The sequence below is a fragment of the Cricetulus griseus genome, chromosome 2 (assembly GCF_003668045.3).
Source record: "Cricetulus griseus strain 17A/GY chromosome 2, alternate assembly CriGri-PICRH-1.0, whole genome shotgun sequence".
Taxonomy (NCBI): domain Eukaryota; kingdom Metazoa; phylum Chordata; class Mammalia; order Rodentia; family Cricetidae; genus Cricetulus; species Cricetulus griseus.
Window position 1 is genome coordinate 99,709,743 of NC_048595.1, and position 16,622 is coordinate 99,726,364.

Genomic DNA, 16,622 nt, shown 5'->3' on the forward strand with positions numbered 1-16,622 from the left:
CACATGTGGGTGGTGGAGGTTCACAGGCTAGAGGTGCGTCAGGGTGTATGCTTGTCCCTGATTGGACCTGATGGGAAATGCAATGCATTATGGGTTTTCCTTCTTAAGTCTTTGCCATACTTGATTCTGGGCCATTTCCCAGGAACCTGGATATGGACCTGCCAGAGCCCATCCTCCTGGCTAGTATTTAATTAAAGCTTGCTTCAAATTTGTCTTTAAACTGTGGTAGTGGTCTTATTCTCAATCAGTGGGATTAACAGCTGGCTTCAAACTTGCAGTCCTACCCAGCCTTCTGAGTGCTGAGATTAAAGATCTACACCACCATACCTGCTTCACAGGCTAGTTTCTGGATGCTATTAAAGGCATTGTATGTTGACTACAGCAAGTCCAATAATGACCGTGCATTTTCTCCCTTTAGTATTCCTCAGGTTGAAAGACAGAGTTTGAAATGGAAGTGGCCAACCAGACCACTGTGACAGAATTTGTCTTGCTGGGCCTCTCTGCCCACCCCAATCTGGAGAAAACCTTCTTCGTGCTCATCCTGTCAATGTACCTGGTGATCCTGCTGGGCAACGGGGTCCTCATCCTGGTCACCATCCTCGACACCCACCTGCACACGCCCATGTACTTCTTCCTGGGGAACCTCGCCTTCCTGGACATCTGCTACACCACATCCTCGGTCCCCCTCGTTCTGGATGGTTTCCTGACCCCCAGGAAGACCATCTCCTTCTCAGGCTGTGCTGTGCAGATGTCTCTCTCCTTTGCCATGGGGGCCACAGAGTGTGTGCTCCTGGGCATGATGGCATTCGATCGTTACGTGGCCATCTGCAACCCCCTCAGGTACCCAGTGGTCATGAGCAAGGCTGCCTATGTGCCCATGGCCGTCAGTTCCTGGGTGGCTGGTGGTGCCAACTCCTTGGTTCAGATCTCCCTAGCAGTACAGTTGCCTTTCTGTGGGGACAATGTCATTAATCATTTCATCTGTGAGATCCTGGCTGTCCTGAAACTGGCCTGTGCTGACATCTCCATCAATGTCATCAGCATGGGGGTGGCCAATGTGATCTTTCTGGGGGTCCCAGTTATGTTCATCTTTGTCTCCTACATCTTCATACTCATCACCATCCTGAGGATCCCCTCTGCTGAGGGGAGGAAGAAGGCCTTCTCCACCTGCTCTGCCCATCTCACTGTGGTGATCATTTTCTATGGGACCATCCTCTTCATGTATGGGAAGCCCAAGTCCAAGGACCCACTGGGAGCAGACAAGCAGGACCTTGCAGACAAGCTCATCTCCCTCTTCTATGGACTTCTAACCCCCATGCTGAACCCCATTATCTACAGCCTGAGAAACAAGGATGTTAAGACTGCTGTAAGGAACTTGGCAAGTCACAGATGCCTCACCCAGTGAGGGAGGGACATAGCCTATGACCCACATGTCCTGATGGCTCCCACTTGAGAATCTTAATGCAAAGCAACACCAGGTCAGGGACAAGTTGCCTAAAACCAATCAGAGGGTGGTCCACAGACTGACACCACCTGAGAGCTTATTGGCATACAGATTTCCCGGCCCCACAGCAGATCCGCTGACTGGGAATCTGTATTTTAACATGATTCTCCTGAGGATTTATATGCATGCTAAACCTAGATACGCATTGGTTAGGAGTGTGGAATGGATGATGCTGTATGCTGTCTGGGTGCCCAGAGATGAAGTGCTCATGGCCTCAGCCACCGAGCCCGTCAGTGGTTGACAACATTCGGTGCATTTCTCAGAAACACTGCCCCTAACTAAGGAGAGCTACCACACTCAATGTCACAGTCTCTTCTCAGGTCAGCCCACACCCCATAACTCATCAGCGGTAATACGAAGGCTTAGTCCTCCTGGTTATCTCTAAAAGCTGTGCCACAATCAGCTCTGGGGCACAATTCTCTGGGGCAGTTCCTGTTCTCCCTCTGTCACGTCCTCAGCTTTCTTCAACAGCTCCCACAGAACACATCCTGCATGAAAATCTCTCCATCAGAGTCAGCCTCAGGGAAAGCCAGGCTTTGACACAAAGCAACCAAGTCAGCACAGGTGTGTGAATGGTGTGAGTGCCACCTGTGTGTGCCCTTTGCAGCCATTGCCGGTGTTGGCTCCCAGAGAGAAAAACGCATGACTTCCTTTTGCTTAAAGAGAAAAAATTTACTTCCTAAAAAGTATTTGCTGAATTAAACCCTTTTAATTTTTTAAAACACAAGTCTTATGATACAGCCCTGTCTGGCTGGTCATATACAGAACTTGCCTCTGTGCCCTCAATGTTGAGCTTAAAAGTGTACACATGCAGGGACTCTTAAGACACCCAGGTGGCTTTGCCCAACACTGCCTTTTAACTTCCTTCCTTTCTGCTTGCTGGAAGACGCATGTTGCGTGTGGTGAATGTCCTTCTTAGGTTGGGCTTAGGTGAGGGCTCAGATGGTGAAACATTTGCCTGCAAGAAAGTGAACACGGTCTCTGGCTTGAGGCCTGAGTGGTCTGTGAGCTGAGGGTCCCAGACAGAGGGCTTCAGGGCTTCATTTCCTCAGGCTTTAGAGAAATGGCAAAGCCCTGGTCAAGCTGAATCCACACACTGTTATGAGAGTTCTGTGCATCGGTCTGTCCTGTGGCATCACAGGCAATGCTGCTTTATGTTCTTAAGGTGGCAAAGATGCTTGAGGACCTCTGATGCCAATGTCCTCCTCATCAAGAGATTTTAGTACCAGGGTGTGTACTCATGTGTGTGTGCACACGTGTGAGTATGTCTCTCTCTCTCTCTCTCTCTCTCTCTCTCTCTCTCTCTCTCTCTCTCTCTCTCTCTCTGTGCGTGTGTGTGTGTGTTGTGTGTGTGTGTGTGTGTGTGTGTGTGTGTGTGTGTGTGTGTGTGTGTGTAGGTGCCCAGGGAAACCAGAAGAGGCCAGAAGAGAGCAGCTGATGCCCCGAAGCTGGAGTTACAGGCTGTGAGGTTGTGAGTCACCTGAGGTGTGAGGATACTCAGGACTTGCTCTTAACCACTGAGCTATCTCTAATTTTATTGTTTTAATTTTTAAAAGGGTGAGGGAAGTTTCATGTAACCCAGGCTGGCCTCAAACTCCCCATGTACCTCATTCTACCTCTGTCACTCAAATGCTGGGATTTTGGAGAGCCACAGTCTATTTGTATTAGCAAAGCACCCTATTTTCCTTTAAGACCAGTGTTTGTTGGTTGTTTTGACAGAGACAAAGCTCCAGTTCAGAGCTCATTATTCCACCTCCCTCCCTGTCTCTCTTTCTGCCCCCCTGCCTCCCTTCTCATTCACTCTGAGAAAAACTTCCCATCCTTGGCCCCCCGTGTAAAGAGGCACGTGCGTATTCCATATCAGCTGGTGCTCAGCTCTCTAGCCCATGAAAGGTGAGGAATGAAAGGCTTTGACTAAGCAGGTCCTAGCAAAATTCTAGTTACCCTTCTGGACTTCTGATGTCAGAGCTGCTTCCGTCTGAGATAGATGTTATGTCTCCCTCTCCAGCCCCACTGTTTTCTTCTGCCCGCATGTTCTCTCCTTGGATGTAAAACCTTTATTCTACGCTACACTGTAGCAGCAGCGAGGGTGCAGCCCACACCCATGGTGGAAAGAGTCCCTTCCTTACTGGGATCCAAGCTACAGACAGACTCCCCATGGACTGAAAGGATGGGTACCTACAGTGTCCTTTCAGACCATCATGGCTCTGAGCCTGCTCCTGTTGGACCAACTGAATTAGTTAATAATGTTTAGTTATAAATAGCAGGAACCAAAAGTTGAGCCAGTGTAGACAAAGGACTGTATTTATTTATTCATTATTTATATTTTATATATCCATTGTGTACGTGCATGTGCATGTGTGTGAGTGCATGTATGTGCATGGGAGTGTGTGTGTGTGTGTGTGTGTGTGTGTGTGTGTGTGTGTGTGTATCATAGGTGCCATGGGTACATATGTGGAGGTCAGGGATCCATGGTTTCCCTGGGATTGGACACAGACTGTCAGGCTTAACTTTACTCACTGATCCGTCATGCCAGACCCTATTCATTATTTTATTTTATTAGAGACAGAGTCTTGTCATGTAGCCCAGGCTGTCCTGAACTCTGTATCTTCCTGCCTCCACATCTTGAATGCTTGGCTAATAGGCAAGCACCATGATGCCCAACTATAATTGTAATCTTATTAATTTATGTGACCAAACAGTGGGAGGTAAGAGATGCTGGCCTTTGATAGGCAGAGGCATAAAATGAATGTTGTACAGGAATTCTCTGCCCCTCCTCCTTCTGGGAGAAATAATTTATCTAAATTTTCTATAAGAGATATAACAATGAAGCCGGGCATTGGTGGCGCACGCCTTTAATCCCAGCACTCGAGAGGCAGAGGCAGGCGGATCTCTGTGAGTTCGAGGCCAGCCTTGTCTCCAGAGTGAGTGCCAGGATAAGCTCCAAAGCTACACAGAGAAACCGTGTCTTGAAAAACCAAAGAGGGGGGGTAGGAATAAGTAATCCTATTTAAAGTTTAATTGACAAGTTCTTATTGTATACTCATGTTGCTCAACATGATATCTCTCTGCACTGTAGAATGTCTACATTGAGCTATTTGAGCAACTTTCAGGAATATGATATATTGTCATTAACTATGGTCACCCTAATGTGCTGTAGAGAACATAAACCCATTTGTCTCATCTAATTTTTGTTTTGATCAATGTTGTTGTCCTGACCCGAGGGACGGCAACCTAGGGCAAGATATCCAGGGAGGGGATTGGGGACAAGAGACGCAGAGAGAATGACCACAAGATAAGATTCTGAACAAGTGGCAAATTTTATTTTTCCCGGGCTAGCTTATATAGTCAGTAGAGTGGGGAAAAGGGGAGGGGGAGAAGAGGCCAAGATCCAGGTGTTAGTTTAAGCAGGATGTCAGAAAACTATAGGAGGAGGATGTTGACAGGGTAGAAAGTTCATGGGTGGTGGGGAGAGGGAGGGTTGCCTAGGTAAGTGACCCTGTAAGTGTTCCAAGTTAATCCTTGGAACAAAGGATTAACATCTGGGTCATGTTGTTCCTTCTGGGTGCTCATGCTTCTAGAAGACATTTATAATCAAAAGACAGTTCTATAACCATGTGGCTGGCCAAGTTTGGCCTAAAGGCTCATGCCAAGCTGTATGGCTCCCAACAGATCAGCACTTTCTCCTTCCTCAGACAGCACCTCCAGCGGCTACACCAATCTGTTGTGTTGTGAATGTATGTCTCCCACAGGCTCATGTGTTGGAACAGTTGGCCCCCCAGCTGGTGGCACTGTCCTGGGAGGTTGTGGAACCATTGGGACTGTCGTCTAGCTATCAAGAGTGGGTCCTGGGAATGGGACTTGAGGTGATTGTTGCTTCTGGTTCCGGTCCAAACTCGACTTTCTGATCTGCTAAGATGTGAGAACTGCCACATGCTCCTGCTGCCACGGACTCAGCTGCTCCAGATGCATGCCTCTCCTGCTGGGATGGACAGTGAACTGTGAGCCAAAGCACGTTTCTCCTCGCTTGGGATGCTTCTGTCAAGTATTTACAACAGCCACGAGAAGGAAGGAACGTGCTGTTCCCATGGACTTGATGTCTGTAGATACCACATGGAAGAATGGTCATGCCGTGCAGTATTTGCCTTTCTGTACCTCGTTATCTTACTTCATGGTCTCCAAGTTCGTCCTTGCTGCAAATTAATACTTCACTTTAGTCCTTCCATCCCTATTCATTATTTCAAATAGCCATCTTCTATGAGGCTGGCAAAAGCAACTGAATATTAGTTTAGCCTAATTTATAGTTACAACTTATGGATACAGAGGGCTCCAAATTAGCAAACCCCAGAGGAGGTGTATGATCCTCTCTCCCCAGCCAGGATGGTTTCCCAATCATAGCAACTTGAAGCCCAGAAGGGGACTTTCAAGCAGTGGTACCTGTTCAGGAAGTTTCTGCCCCTTTGTAGCACATAGTTTAAAGGGAAGTAGCCTTTGTTAAAAGCAGGACTTGTTTCAAAATGCTCACATGCCTTGAGAGACAGCATGCCTTTATTCTACACGTGTGTGTGTGGTCACTTGTAGCAATGGCTCAGATCTTCCCTCTGGAAACAGTTCTATTGTGTAACTCTGCATGGCCATCACATTTGACACTGACTCAGCTGAGAGACTTGGTTCAGTCGAGTGGGATCTCTGTGAATGTGACAAAATCAGAACACAAATAAGTGATGAATTCTCGGGGACTAGGGATGAGGAGGAAGGGGAACTGCTTGGGGATGTGACGTTTGTTTGGAGCAGATGAAAATGTCTCAGAGCTGGATACAGGTGGGAGTTGCACCACATGGTGAATGTGCTATATGTCCTCAAACTGTCCACTTTTACACAGTTTTATGTAATTCAAATAAAACTTCAGTAGAAATATTTAAATAAAAACTAACTCAATTTTTTATGGAGCAGATGATGATTTATGCAGGACTTAACAACTGGTCACAGTGCTGAGTGAAGCACTATAGAGACCTCAAGCGTGAGCCATCTGTGTCACCACAACAACCCCCACCTCCCACACCATCAAGGCTCAGAGAACACCAGGGAAGAGGGAATGAAAAGGTTGTAAGAGCCAGAGGTCTGGAAAGATTGATGCAAAATAATGTATTCCGGACATGACAGAGCTGTTGAGCTCACGGACTCCACAGCACCAAAATCAAATCAGTCCGTATTCCAGCATGAGGACCTATTGGCAGTCAGCGACCACTGAAGTGAGAATCGGCTTATCCATAGCACCAGTTAGATTCAGGCAGTTATAGAAGAATTAGAAGGAAAAGGAGGAAGAAGAGGTTAAATTGGAAGGAAGTGTGTGGTACAGGGAATCTGGGAGGGACTGATCTGGGAAGGCTTAGATATCATTTTTATACATTGTGTTCTTGTATAAAATTATAAATAAATAAAAATTTAAACATAAAAAGGAAATTCAGCCCTAGGGTCTCTGAGGTCCCATTAAAAATGGACAAATGATTTGATTGAATATTTATCCAAAAAAAAGTGTACCAGTAACCTCACAGGGTGATGAACACCTGTAAGGCCAGCACTGAGGAGGCAGGGGTGTGGCAGTGCACACCTGTAAGGCCAGCACTGAGGAGGCAGGGGTGTGGCGGTGCACTCCTATGAGGCAGCACTGAGGAGGCAGGGGCATGATTGAGACTCTGTCTCAACACAAACAAGCAAAACTCAAAACCAGCTGACTAATAAGCACAGGAAAAGTAGCTCAACATCATCCTTCATCAGGAGGATGTAAACCCAACACATCATGAAACTCACTGCACCCTGACCTGGTGGCTTCACACTAGGACCAGGATGCCAGTGACAAGCAGTGACAAAATGTGAAGAGACTGGAATCCTTCTAACCGTTTGGTGGGGATGAAAAATGATATAGTCACCTGGAAAATAGCTTGGCATTCCTTAAAAAAAACCTAAACATTGAGTTAATCATGTGATCAGTGATTTCAAATGTGTGTGTGTGTGTGTGTGTGTGTGTGTGTGTGTGTGTGTGTGTGTATCACAAGCACATAAGAGTGTGGGTACATATCCATGTATGTACAATCCAGAGGCCAAAGGAAGACACTGGGTGTCTTTCTCTGTTGAATTTTGGGTTAGGCTATTAAGATAGGATTTCCTTGAACCAGAAGCTCTCTGCTTTTGCTAGGCTGACCAACCAGAGACAGGTTGGGATCCACCAGTCTCCACCACCCATTGCTGGAGCTATCTATGGCCAGAGAACCACACCAGGCTCTTCATGTGGGTGCTGGGGATTCAAACTCAGGGTCTCATCCTTACAGAACAAGCACCGTCACCCACCAAGCCACTAGCAGTCTTTTTAGGCAGGTTTTTATACTGTCTTCAACAAGGAAGATGTTGTAGAACATTATTTTAACTGTGTAAAAGTGTGTTGCATTTGTTTGTGCTATGCTTGTTTAATTGTGTAAAGATGTGTTGCATTTGTTTCACCTTGCCTGCCTAAAGCACCTAATTGGTCTAACAAAAAGCTGAATGGCCAACAGCTAGGCAGGAGAGGGATAGGTGGGGCTGGCAGACAGAGAGAACAAGTAGGAGGAGGATCTAGGCTTGAGAGAGAAGGAGGAGGAGGAGGAAGAGAAGAAGAAGAAGAAGAAGAAGAAGAAGAAGAAGAAGAAGAAGAAGAAGAAGAAGAAGAAGAAGAAGAAGAAGAAAGGAAAGAATGAGGGACATGACTGGGACCAGCCAGGCAGTCACCAGTCAGCAGATATAGAGTAGGACACATAGAAAGAAAGGCAAAAAAACCCAAGTTAAAACATAAAGAGAAACAGGTTAAGTTATAAGAGATAGCCAGAAATGAGCATAAGCTAAGTCATTCATAATCAAGATTTTGAGCCGGTTGGTGACCCTAAAAGAAAAATCCCGGTACATTTGGTGTTCCAATGTAGGGCCAGTATTTGCACACAGGGCCTGAGAAACCTGAGAAACAAAGCAAACAAATGAAAAAACCTGACGTGTCTCCTTTGAGAGGCTCTGTCATACAGCAGAGCACTTGAACAGCCTTTTTTTACACTAAGTAGAAACAGGAAGCTAAGTAAAAAGGTCTGCCCCAACGCAGGCTGGACTGGCCCACAAACTGAGGGCTTGGCTCTCACAGTCCTGAGGAGAGGGTGGAGACAGACATCAAAGCCACAGAGGAGAACCCAGAAGTAATTTAGCAGTTTAAGGTTTTGCTCATGCAGAAAGAAAAAGCTAGAGATATGCAGTAAAGACACATCCAGATAGGTAAAAACCCTAAACAGGTTGCAATGTGTTTAAAATTGTGCTTAAGAAAGAAAAGAAAATGGATATAGACAGTCCTAAAAAGGTAAACAGCTTATAAATAATAAAAAAATGACTATGTAGAGATGGGAAATACACAGGGAGTCTGGGTCCTGTATGTTTTTTCATTGACTTTGAATTTTTTGAATGGCGATGAATGAATGACAGCTGCTGAGAAACATGGGATTGTAAAAGGACTGCTGAATTAAAATCAGCTTGGATACTTTAAGAATGCCTTAACTTTAAAATGTATTGCCTTGGGAAAAGGTTGTGCATTCATTCAAGGTTGGTTTGGATCAGGCTTGACTGGGGGAGACCCCCTGAAAATCCTGGCTATATCTATATCTATAAAGAAATAAATTAAGAAAAAACTATAAGTGACACACCTTTACCTTCTCAAACATAAAACAAAAACCATCTTTTGTTGGCTTGTGTACAACACAGTCTATATTTGCATTAATGTAAATATGTATTTTACCTTTGAAATTTTGTATGTCTTCAGAACAAGGGGTGACCCAGGCGATCCAGCCTCTCAGAGTGCTTCTGTTGCAGTTTCCTCAGAGTTTTGCATCCAGAACAGCTTCAAGGCTGCTGGCTGAGACGTTCCAGCCTCACAGATTACTCTAGCTAAAGCTTCAGATAAGCCTTGAACTTTCCCGTTGCACAGACCGAACAACAAATGTTATGGCTAGTTTTCCCGGGACTTTACCATTATCTCAGTCTTATCAGGTTCCCAAAAGATGCTGTTACCCTTAGACAACAGGAAGCAGTCTAGACAACAAAACACCCACTTTCCCAAGAGGTAGGATGGGTGGTTTTTAGTCATTTGGTGTGTTATGGATGTTTGTCTTTATTCAGGGGTAGAATATAGGTATACAGTACAAAAGACAACTATTAACCTCAAAATCCATTAGTATGGATTTTGGTATATTAATACAAATTTAAAGTTATTTTGTTATGCTGAATATATGTTTCTACTCTTGGTTAGGGTATTGTGCTTATGCATCTCATTTAAAATGTAATGTATAATTAAGAAATGCAGGTTGGTAGTCATCTATAATAATCAAACTTGTAGTCACATTAGGTATTTTTTTCAAAATTAAACAGATATATTTCGATAGATAGTCTTCAAACACTTCAAAGACCTACAAAACACGGCATTAAAATGTTTAATAACCTAAGACTTTTCATGGTTCCTGGAAGCACCAATTTACTTCAGAAAAGATGATGGGGCACTAAAGAAACTCCACAAGGAATTTGCTTTCATTGTGTCAAAGCTAGCCATTTGGGCAAGAAATTTTCCCTGCCTTGACTTCTGACAGTATGCTGTGTTACCAGGACAAGAAGGACACAAAGGGAAAACTTTGCCAAGATAAGGTAGGACAGTCCTTCAAATTCCTGTTAATAGAAAAGTCTGCCAGATATTCTGCAGGACTCAAGATAGACAGGCTTGTTGGGACTATTAAGTCTGGAATTTAAAAATGGAGGTATGCCAAGGAACTTAGTGGACAATGTTGGAAAGAAACAAAGACAGATGGGTAATCTAAACAGAGAGGTGGACATTCTAAAGACTCAGAAGAAAGTGCTGGGCTTCAAACACTGTGTCAGAAATGAAGTGCCTGATGATCTCAGGAGCAACTTGGATGCAGCTGAGGAGAGGAAAGAATATCAGTAGCAAAAGAAAAGGAAGGAAAGAAAGAATCTTGGGAGAACATGAAGGGCTCTGAAGATAAAGATTAGAGAATGTCAGCCTCTGATGTGTGTTGAACTGAGACAGAAGCCTGCATGGCAGCCTCTGATGGGCATTGAACTGAGACAGATGCCTGTATTAGGTGTGGCAGACACCTGTGATCCCAGTGTTTGGAAAGTCAGTACAGGGGGATTGGGACTTCAGGGTCATCCTTGGCTACATATCAAGTTTGGAGCCAGCCTGGGCTACAAAAACCTAAGTCTCAAAAGGCAAGCAGATAAGCAAACAAATAAGAGCCCTGTGACTAGACTTAATTGCTGGCATTTGTATATAAAGAGCTTTTCCTTGCTAATGCGCACAGTCACAGTTGGGCTCTTAAATAATCCATTCCTATGGCACACTATCTACAGTTTCAAATTTTACTTTAAAATTTTCAAAATTCCTTTTTATTTATGTGTATGGATGAGCACCAGGACATCTAGGTTTCCTCAAAGGCCAAAAGAGGAACTAGGGTTGGTTTTCTTTTAAATGCTTTTTTTTTTTTTTTTTTTTTTTTTTTGTATGTGTACAGGTGTTTTGCCTGAGTGTGTCTGTGCATCATGTGGTGCCCGGCCCCCACAGAGGCAGAGGATAGCATCTGATGCATATTAGAACTGTAGCGATAGCCCACTGTAAGCTGCTATGTAGGTCCAGGGAACTGTACCAAGATCTACAAGAGCAGCAAGTGCTCCTAACCACCTCGCCACCTCTCCAGCCCCTTATTTTTTTAAAGCAAGAATGCAAAGACTTTTGAAAAAGGATCAGAGTGAAGACCTCATCTAACTTTAGACAGGCATCTGGTATATCTTCCTAACATTTGATGACAGTAATTCATTTCAATAATTTGCCTTTAATGGATCCATTCAAACCACTCAACTTTTTTTTTATGAAACTAACCCGATCTACCCTCTTTTAAGCTCAGGCTGAGTAATTTATTTATTTAATTAAAAATTTGTATGTATGTATGTGTATGCATGCATACTTGTGTCAAGGGGGTACATGAGTGTGTGTGGGTACACGTGGAGGCTGGAGGACAGCCTCTGATGTCACTCCTGAGGAACACTGTCCGGCTTGGTTTGAGACAGTCTGTCTCATTCACATATGCCAAGTAGGATAGGTTGGTTGGGCAGCAAGCCTCATAGATCTACCTGTCTCTGCCTCCCCAGCACTGATATTTCAATGTGAGCAACAGTGCTAGGCTTTTCTATATGGTTTCTGGGGATCTAACACAGTCCTGTTGCTTGCAAGGCAAGAACATTATAGACTAAACCAGTTCTCCAGCTCCAGTTTGCATGGCATAAATTAAATTGAGGTAACTTTAGTCCAGCAAGCACAGGGCGCAGAGCAGGATCTTTCTTATCTAAGGAACATTCCTTTAGAGTGATAGTTCAGATTCTGTCTGCTGTAGTCTAATTGGATTTATGGAACATAGGCGGGAATTCCTGTGAGGCCTTTCAGCAAACTTTAAATTGCCTCTGGGATTAACATAGGCTCCCAAAAAACTAGAACTCTAAACTTTTCCAGGATCCTTGATAAGCCTCTGGAGAGCCAAGTAAAGGGCAGAGGGCAGAAAGCACAGAACACACAGGCTGGCCACAACCCCAGCAGCAGCTGGCAAGTGCCACCTCCAGTTGTCATTTATCTTATTTTTTTCACTGGTAATGGGAATGGGCAACTGGAGTAGGGAGTAACACAGGTCCCTCCAGCTGCAGCCAACTGTATTATTTCCTCCTTTTACTGTGCCCTTTTACAGACAGCTATCTCGTGAGACAGCTAAACAGAATTGCTCTGTTTTCCAGGCCAATAGACAAGGCTGAGCCAGGCAAGCACAATATGAGTAGTTAAGACCATCCTTTTCCTTGCTCAGAGAGCTTCCAGCCTCCTCCTCACCAGGAGACCTTCCACTGGGTGAGCTCCCATCCCCACCATGGACTTGTCTGCCCAGTGGACACAGGTAGGGTTCTCTCTGTGGCCAGACCTTCTTCAGGTAGGTGAGAGGAGGAGCAAAGGTGGGAATCGAAGGACAGATGGAGTCCAAGGTTAGACCTTGGTTCTGCCTTCCAGGTTCTTCATAGAGGAAGGGAACCGAGTGTATCCAGGAAGCTGGTGCAGGGATGGGGCATAATGAGGGTGCTTATGTGGAGGGGCAACAATAGAAGAAAGTTTCTGCCCAATGTAAGGGCAACTTTCTAATCGTCCAGGCTGCCTGATGAAAAGACGAGAGATGTGAGCTACACATAGCCAGTGCTCAAAACAATTGGGAAATGTTTTATTTTCCTGGAAGACTCATACAGTTGAGGAAGGAAAGTTACTTCACAGCCTCCCCACCTCAGCTTACATCTCCTTTGCATCCAGCTGTCCCTGTCACAGCTTACATCTCCTTTACACAGTGCTAACATCTCTAAAATTAGATCCCCTTTTATTCAAATACTCCCAATGTCTACAGCTCAGCTTCTCTGAGAACTGCATGATGACGGCTTCATCTTGGGTTTGGTTTCTCTCACACATCTTCCCTAGCAACAGGGTAACAGTCAAAGATACAGTGGGCAGAGCAAGGGCCCCACCCACCCCACTCACCCCACTCAAGCCTGGCTACAAGGCAGATTTCTTAGAGCAGTGGTTCTCAGCCTTCCTGATGCTGCAACCCTTTAATACAGTTGTAGTGGTCATAAAATTATTTGTTGCTACTCCATATGTGTAATTTTGCTACTGTTATGAACCATAATGTAAATATTTGATATGCAAGATATCTGATATGGAACCCCTGTGAGACAGTTGTTTGATCATCCAAAGGGATCTTGACCCACAGGTTGAGAACCACTGTCTTAGAGGAAGGCGTGATACGTCTGTTGTCTGTGAATGTCCTAGGGAGAGTGAGAGTGACCCAAGCCTCATTATTGGCCTTTCTGTCCTCAGTAGACATGTTCTGGCACAAATGTTAGACAGGAGCAAGTACTATGAGAGAAAGCTTAGGAGGAGAGTGAGAACCACCCAGCCCTCTCCTAGGGTTCTCTCAGAGCTTCAGTTTCCTCATTGTTTTAAAACATGTATTTTTTTATTTTCTGGTATGTGACATGCACACACATATGCTCATGTGGAAGTGAGAGAACAAATTGAAGGAGTTAATTCTCTCTTTCCATCTTCTGGGTCCTAAGAATTGAACTGGGGTTGTCAGCCTTGGCAGCAATTGCCTTTACCCAACGAACCATCTGACCCCAGTTTCCTTATCTTTAACTTGAGAAGTCAAGGCTTAAGGTTCTCTCTAACATACAGGTCTGTAGTTCTTCTGTCCCTGCAGCACCTGGTTCCCTCCTTGAGCAAGACCTCTGTAACCCTTAGTGGAATTGTCTTCCTTACTTTGCAGAATGAGTTACGATGACACTGCAGTGGCTTTGATGGTCAAGTCAGGTGAAGAAGGGCTTGAGTTAGGAGCTGCAACTTATACAACTGCTCCGAAGCACAGTCCAGTCACAAAGGGTACACAGGAAAGCACGAGACAAGTCCTTTGGGGTATGGAGCAGATGAGGCTAACTGTCTGCTATGGGAGAGGGAATATGACTGTGCTTCTGTGAAGGCCACCATGTCTGGCAGCCAAAGACTCTGTATTGATGGAGCAACCCAGGGGCAGCATCCATCAAGCTCATAAGAAACAAAGGACAAGAGAGGCACCACCAACAAATAGAAATTCTGGCTAGACCCTAATCTGCCTGGCCTCTTCTCATCATATTATCTCCATGTGGAGCTAAATTAGTATCATAATATTATTGTAAAGACACAGAATTAAGTGAGAGGAGAGAGGTGATGCCAATAGCTAACATTACCAAGAGCCTAGGAGAGTGGAGGAATGGTTCTGGGTCAAGCAGGGGTAGCCAGAGGAGTCCACGTCACTCCCCTCTTCTGGAACCATGCAGCATTCTAAAGGTTCATCTTTGTGGTTTTCATGTAGCCCTGCACGCATAAGGAGACACACTCTTCCTTCAGGCATGCTGGCTCCATGGGCCTGACTGTACCATGATTTTCCATGCATCATGGTTGGCTAAGCTTCTATCAGGGCTTTTTCCTGCTCGAACCAATGCATTCTGACCTCTCAAGTAACCTGATAGTGAATCCTATACCTTCACCACTGATTTTACAAGCTGGCATCTAAAGGGTAAATCTAACTACACATTCTAGATGCACACCCATATATTGGTCCCAGTAAATGCTTGTTGTCTTCTGTTTTCATGAGAGGGAAAGAGAGTGTGAGAAATGGAAGTGGCCAACCAATCCATAGTAGCTGAATTTGTCTTGCTGGGGCTGTCAGATCACCCAACACTGGAGAAAACCTTTTTCGTGCTCATCCTCTCAACATACCTGGTGATCCTGCTGGGCAACGGGGTCCTCATCCTGGTCACCATCCTCGACACCCACCTGCACACGCCCATGTACTTCTTCCTGGGGAACCTCTCCTTCCTGGACATCTGCTACACTACATCCTCAATTCCTCTGGTCCTGGATGGTTTCCTCACTCCCAGGAAGACCATCTCCTTCTCAGGCTGTGCTGTGCAGATGTTTCTCTCCTTTGCCATGGGGGCCACAGAGTGTGTGCTCCTGGGCATGATGGCATTCGATCGTTACGTGGCCATCTGCAACCCCCTCAGGTACCCAGTGGTCATGAGCAAGGCTGCCTATGTGCCCATGGCCATCAGTTCCTGGGTGGCTGGTGGTGCCAACTCCTTGGTTCAGATCTCCCTAGCAGTACAGTTGCCTTTCTGTGGGGACAATGTCATTAATCATTTCACCTGTGAGATCCTGGCTGTCCTGAAATTGGCCTGTGCTGACATCTCCATCAATGTCATCAGCATGGGGGTGGCCAATGTGATCTTTCTGGGGGTCCCAGTTATGTTCATCTTTGTCTCCTACATCTTCATACTCATCACCATCCTGAGGATCCCCTCTGCTGAGGGGAGGAGGAAGGCCTTCTCCACCTGCTCTGCCCACCTCACTGTGGTGGTCGTCTTCTATGGGACCATCCTCTTCATGTATGGGAAGCCCAAGTCCAAGGACCCACTGGGGGCAGACAAGCAGGACCTTGCAGACAAGCTCATCTCCCTCTTCTATGGGGTGTTGACCCCCATGCTGAACCCCATTATCTACAGCCTGAGAAACAAGGATGTTAAGACTGCTGTGAGGAACCTGATGCGTCAGAAATGCCTCACTCATTGATAGTGAAAGAAGCTGGTTATTTCCTGGTTCTGGGCACACTGGGGCTCTGCTGGGAATAGCCACTTAAGCACAGACTTGCTTGCTGGTTCTACTGATCTGTTTGGACCGAGTTCTTCTTGAGTGCCTGAGCCTGGACCATCAACTCCTTAGACTAAAGACAGTGGTTGTACTAAATGGCCTAAAATCAAGGAAAAGAGATTGTGAAAACCAAACATTCTTTGTATGCCAAATGAAAATAAGCAATAAAAACTTGGTGAACAATATGCTTCTCTCTTTATCAGTGAAGACTATTTGGGATGTGTGGGCCAATTTTGTGTTGTTGTTCTAATGTACAACTCACTTCTTGTTTTATTGTGATTTAGACAGAGTCTTGCTGCGTGGCCCAAGGCGGTCTGGAGTACACATTTCCCCTCCAAGTTTCAAACATTGACTTTACTTCCAAAGATTCCCTCATGTCTTCTTGCAGTCAGCTCACACCTCCAGCCTCCTCCAACAAATTTTCTAGGAAGTTTTGTTTTCTCTAGAAATTTCAGACAAATATAATGTGTTCTTTTCCTTTCCTCTTCCATGTTTTAGCTGCTTAGTGGTTACATATATCAGGAAAAAGGGGTCATGAGTTCAAGAGGGGAGCACAGAAGAAGTTGGAGGGTGGAGAGGGAGTGATGGGGAGGTCCTTCTGTAAGCTGTGAATATATGTTTCTCTTATTGGTTGATGGAAAAAACTGTTTCAGCCAATGGACAGGCAGGATGTAACCAGTCAGGACATATAGGAGGGGCTACCAGACTAGGAGAATGCTGGGGAGAGAAACATGAAGAGAGAGAGAGAGAGAGAGAGAGAGAGAGAGAGAGAGAGAGAGA

The 16,622-nt window shown here is 45.3% G+C and overlaps 2 protein-coding genes across 2 annotated transcripts; both read left to right on the forward strand.

Moving 5' to 3' along the window:
* Positions 1-448: 448 nt before the first annotated feature.
* Positions 449-1,405, forward strand: LOC100757930 (olfactory receptor 13C7). Its single transcript, XM_027403612.1, has one exon. It carries the CDS (start codon positions 449-451, stop codon positions 1,403-1,405), a length of 957 nt encoding a protein of 318 aa, XP_027259413.1.
* Positions 1,406-14,807: 13,402 nt separating this feature from the next.
* On the forward strand, positions 14,808-15,764 carry LOC100759366 (olfactory receptor 13C7). The gene has a single exon (XM_027403593.1). The coding sequence runs from the start codon at positions 14,808-14,810 to the stop codon at positions 15,762-15,764; it is 957 nt and encodes a 318-aa protein (XP_027259394.1).
* The last annotated feature ends 858 nt before the right edge of the window (positions 15,765-16,622 follow it).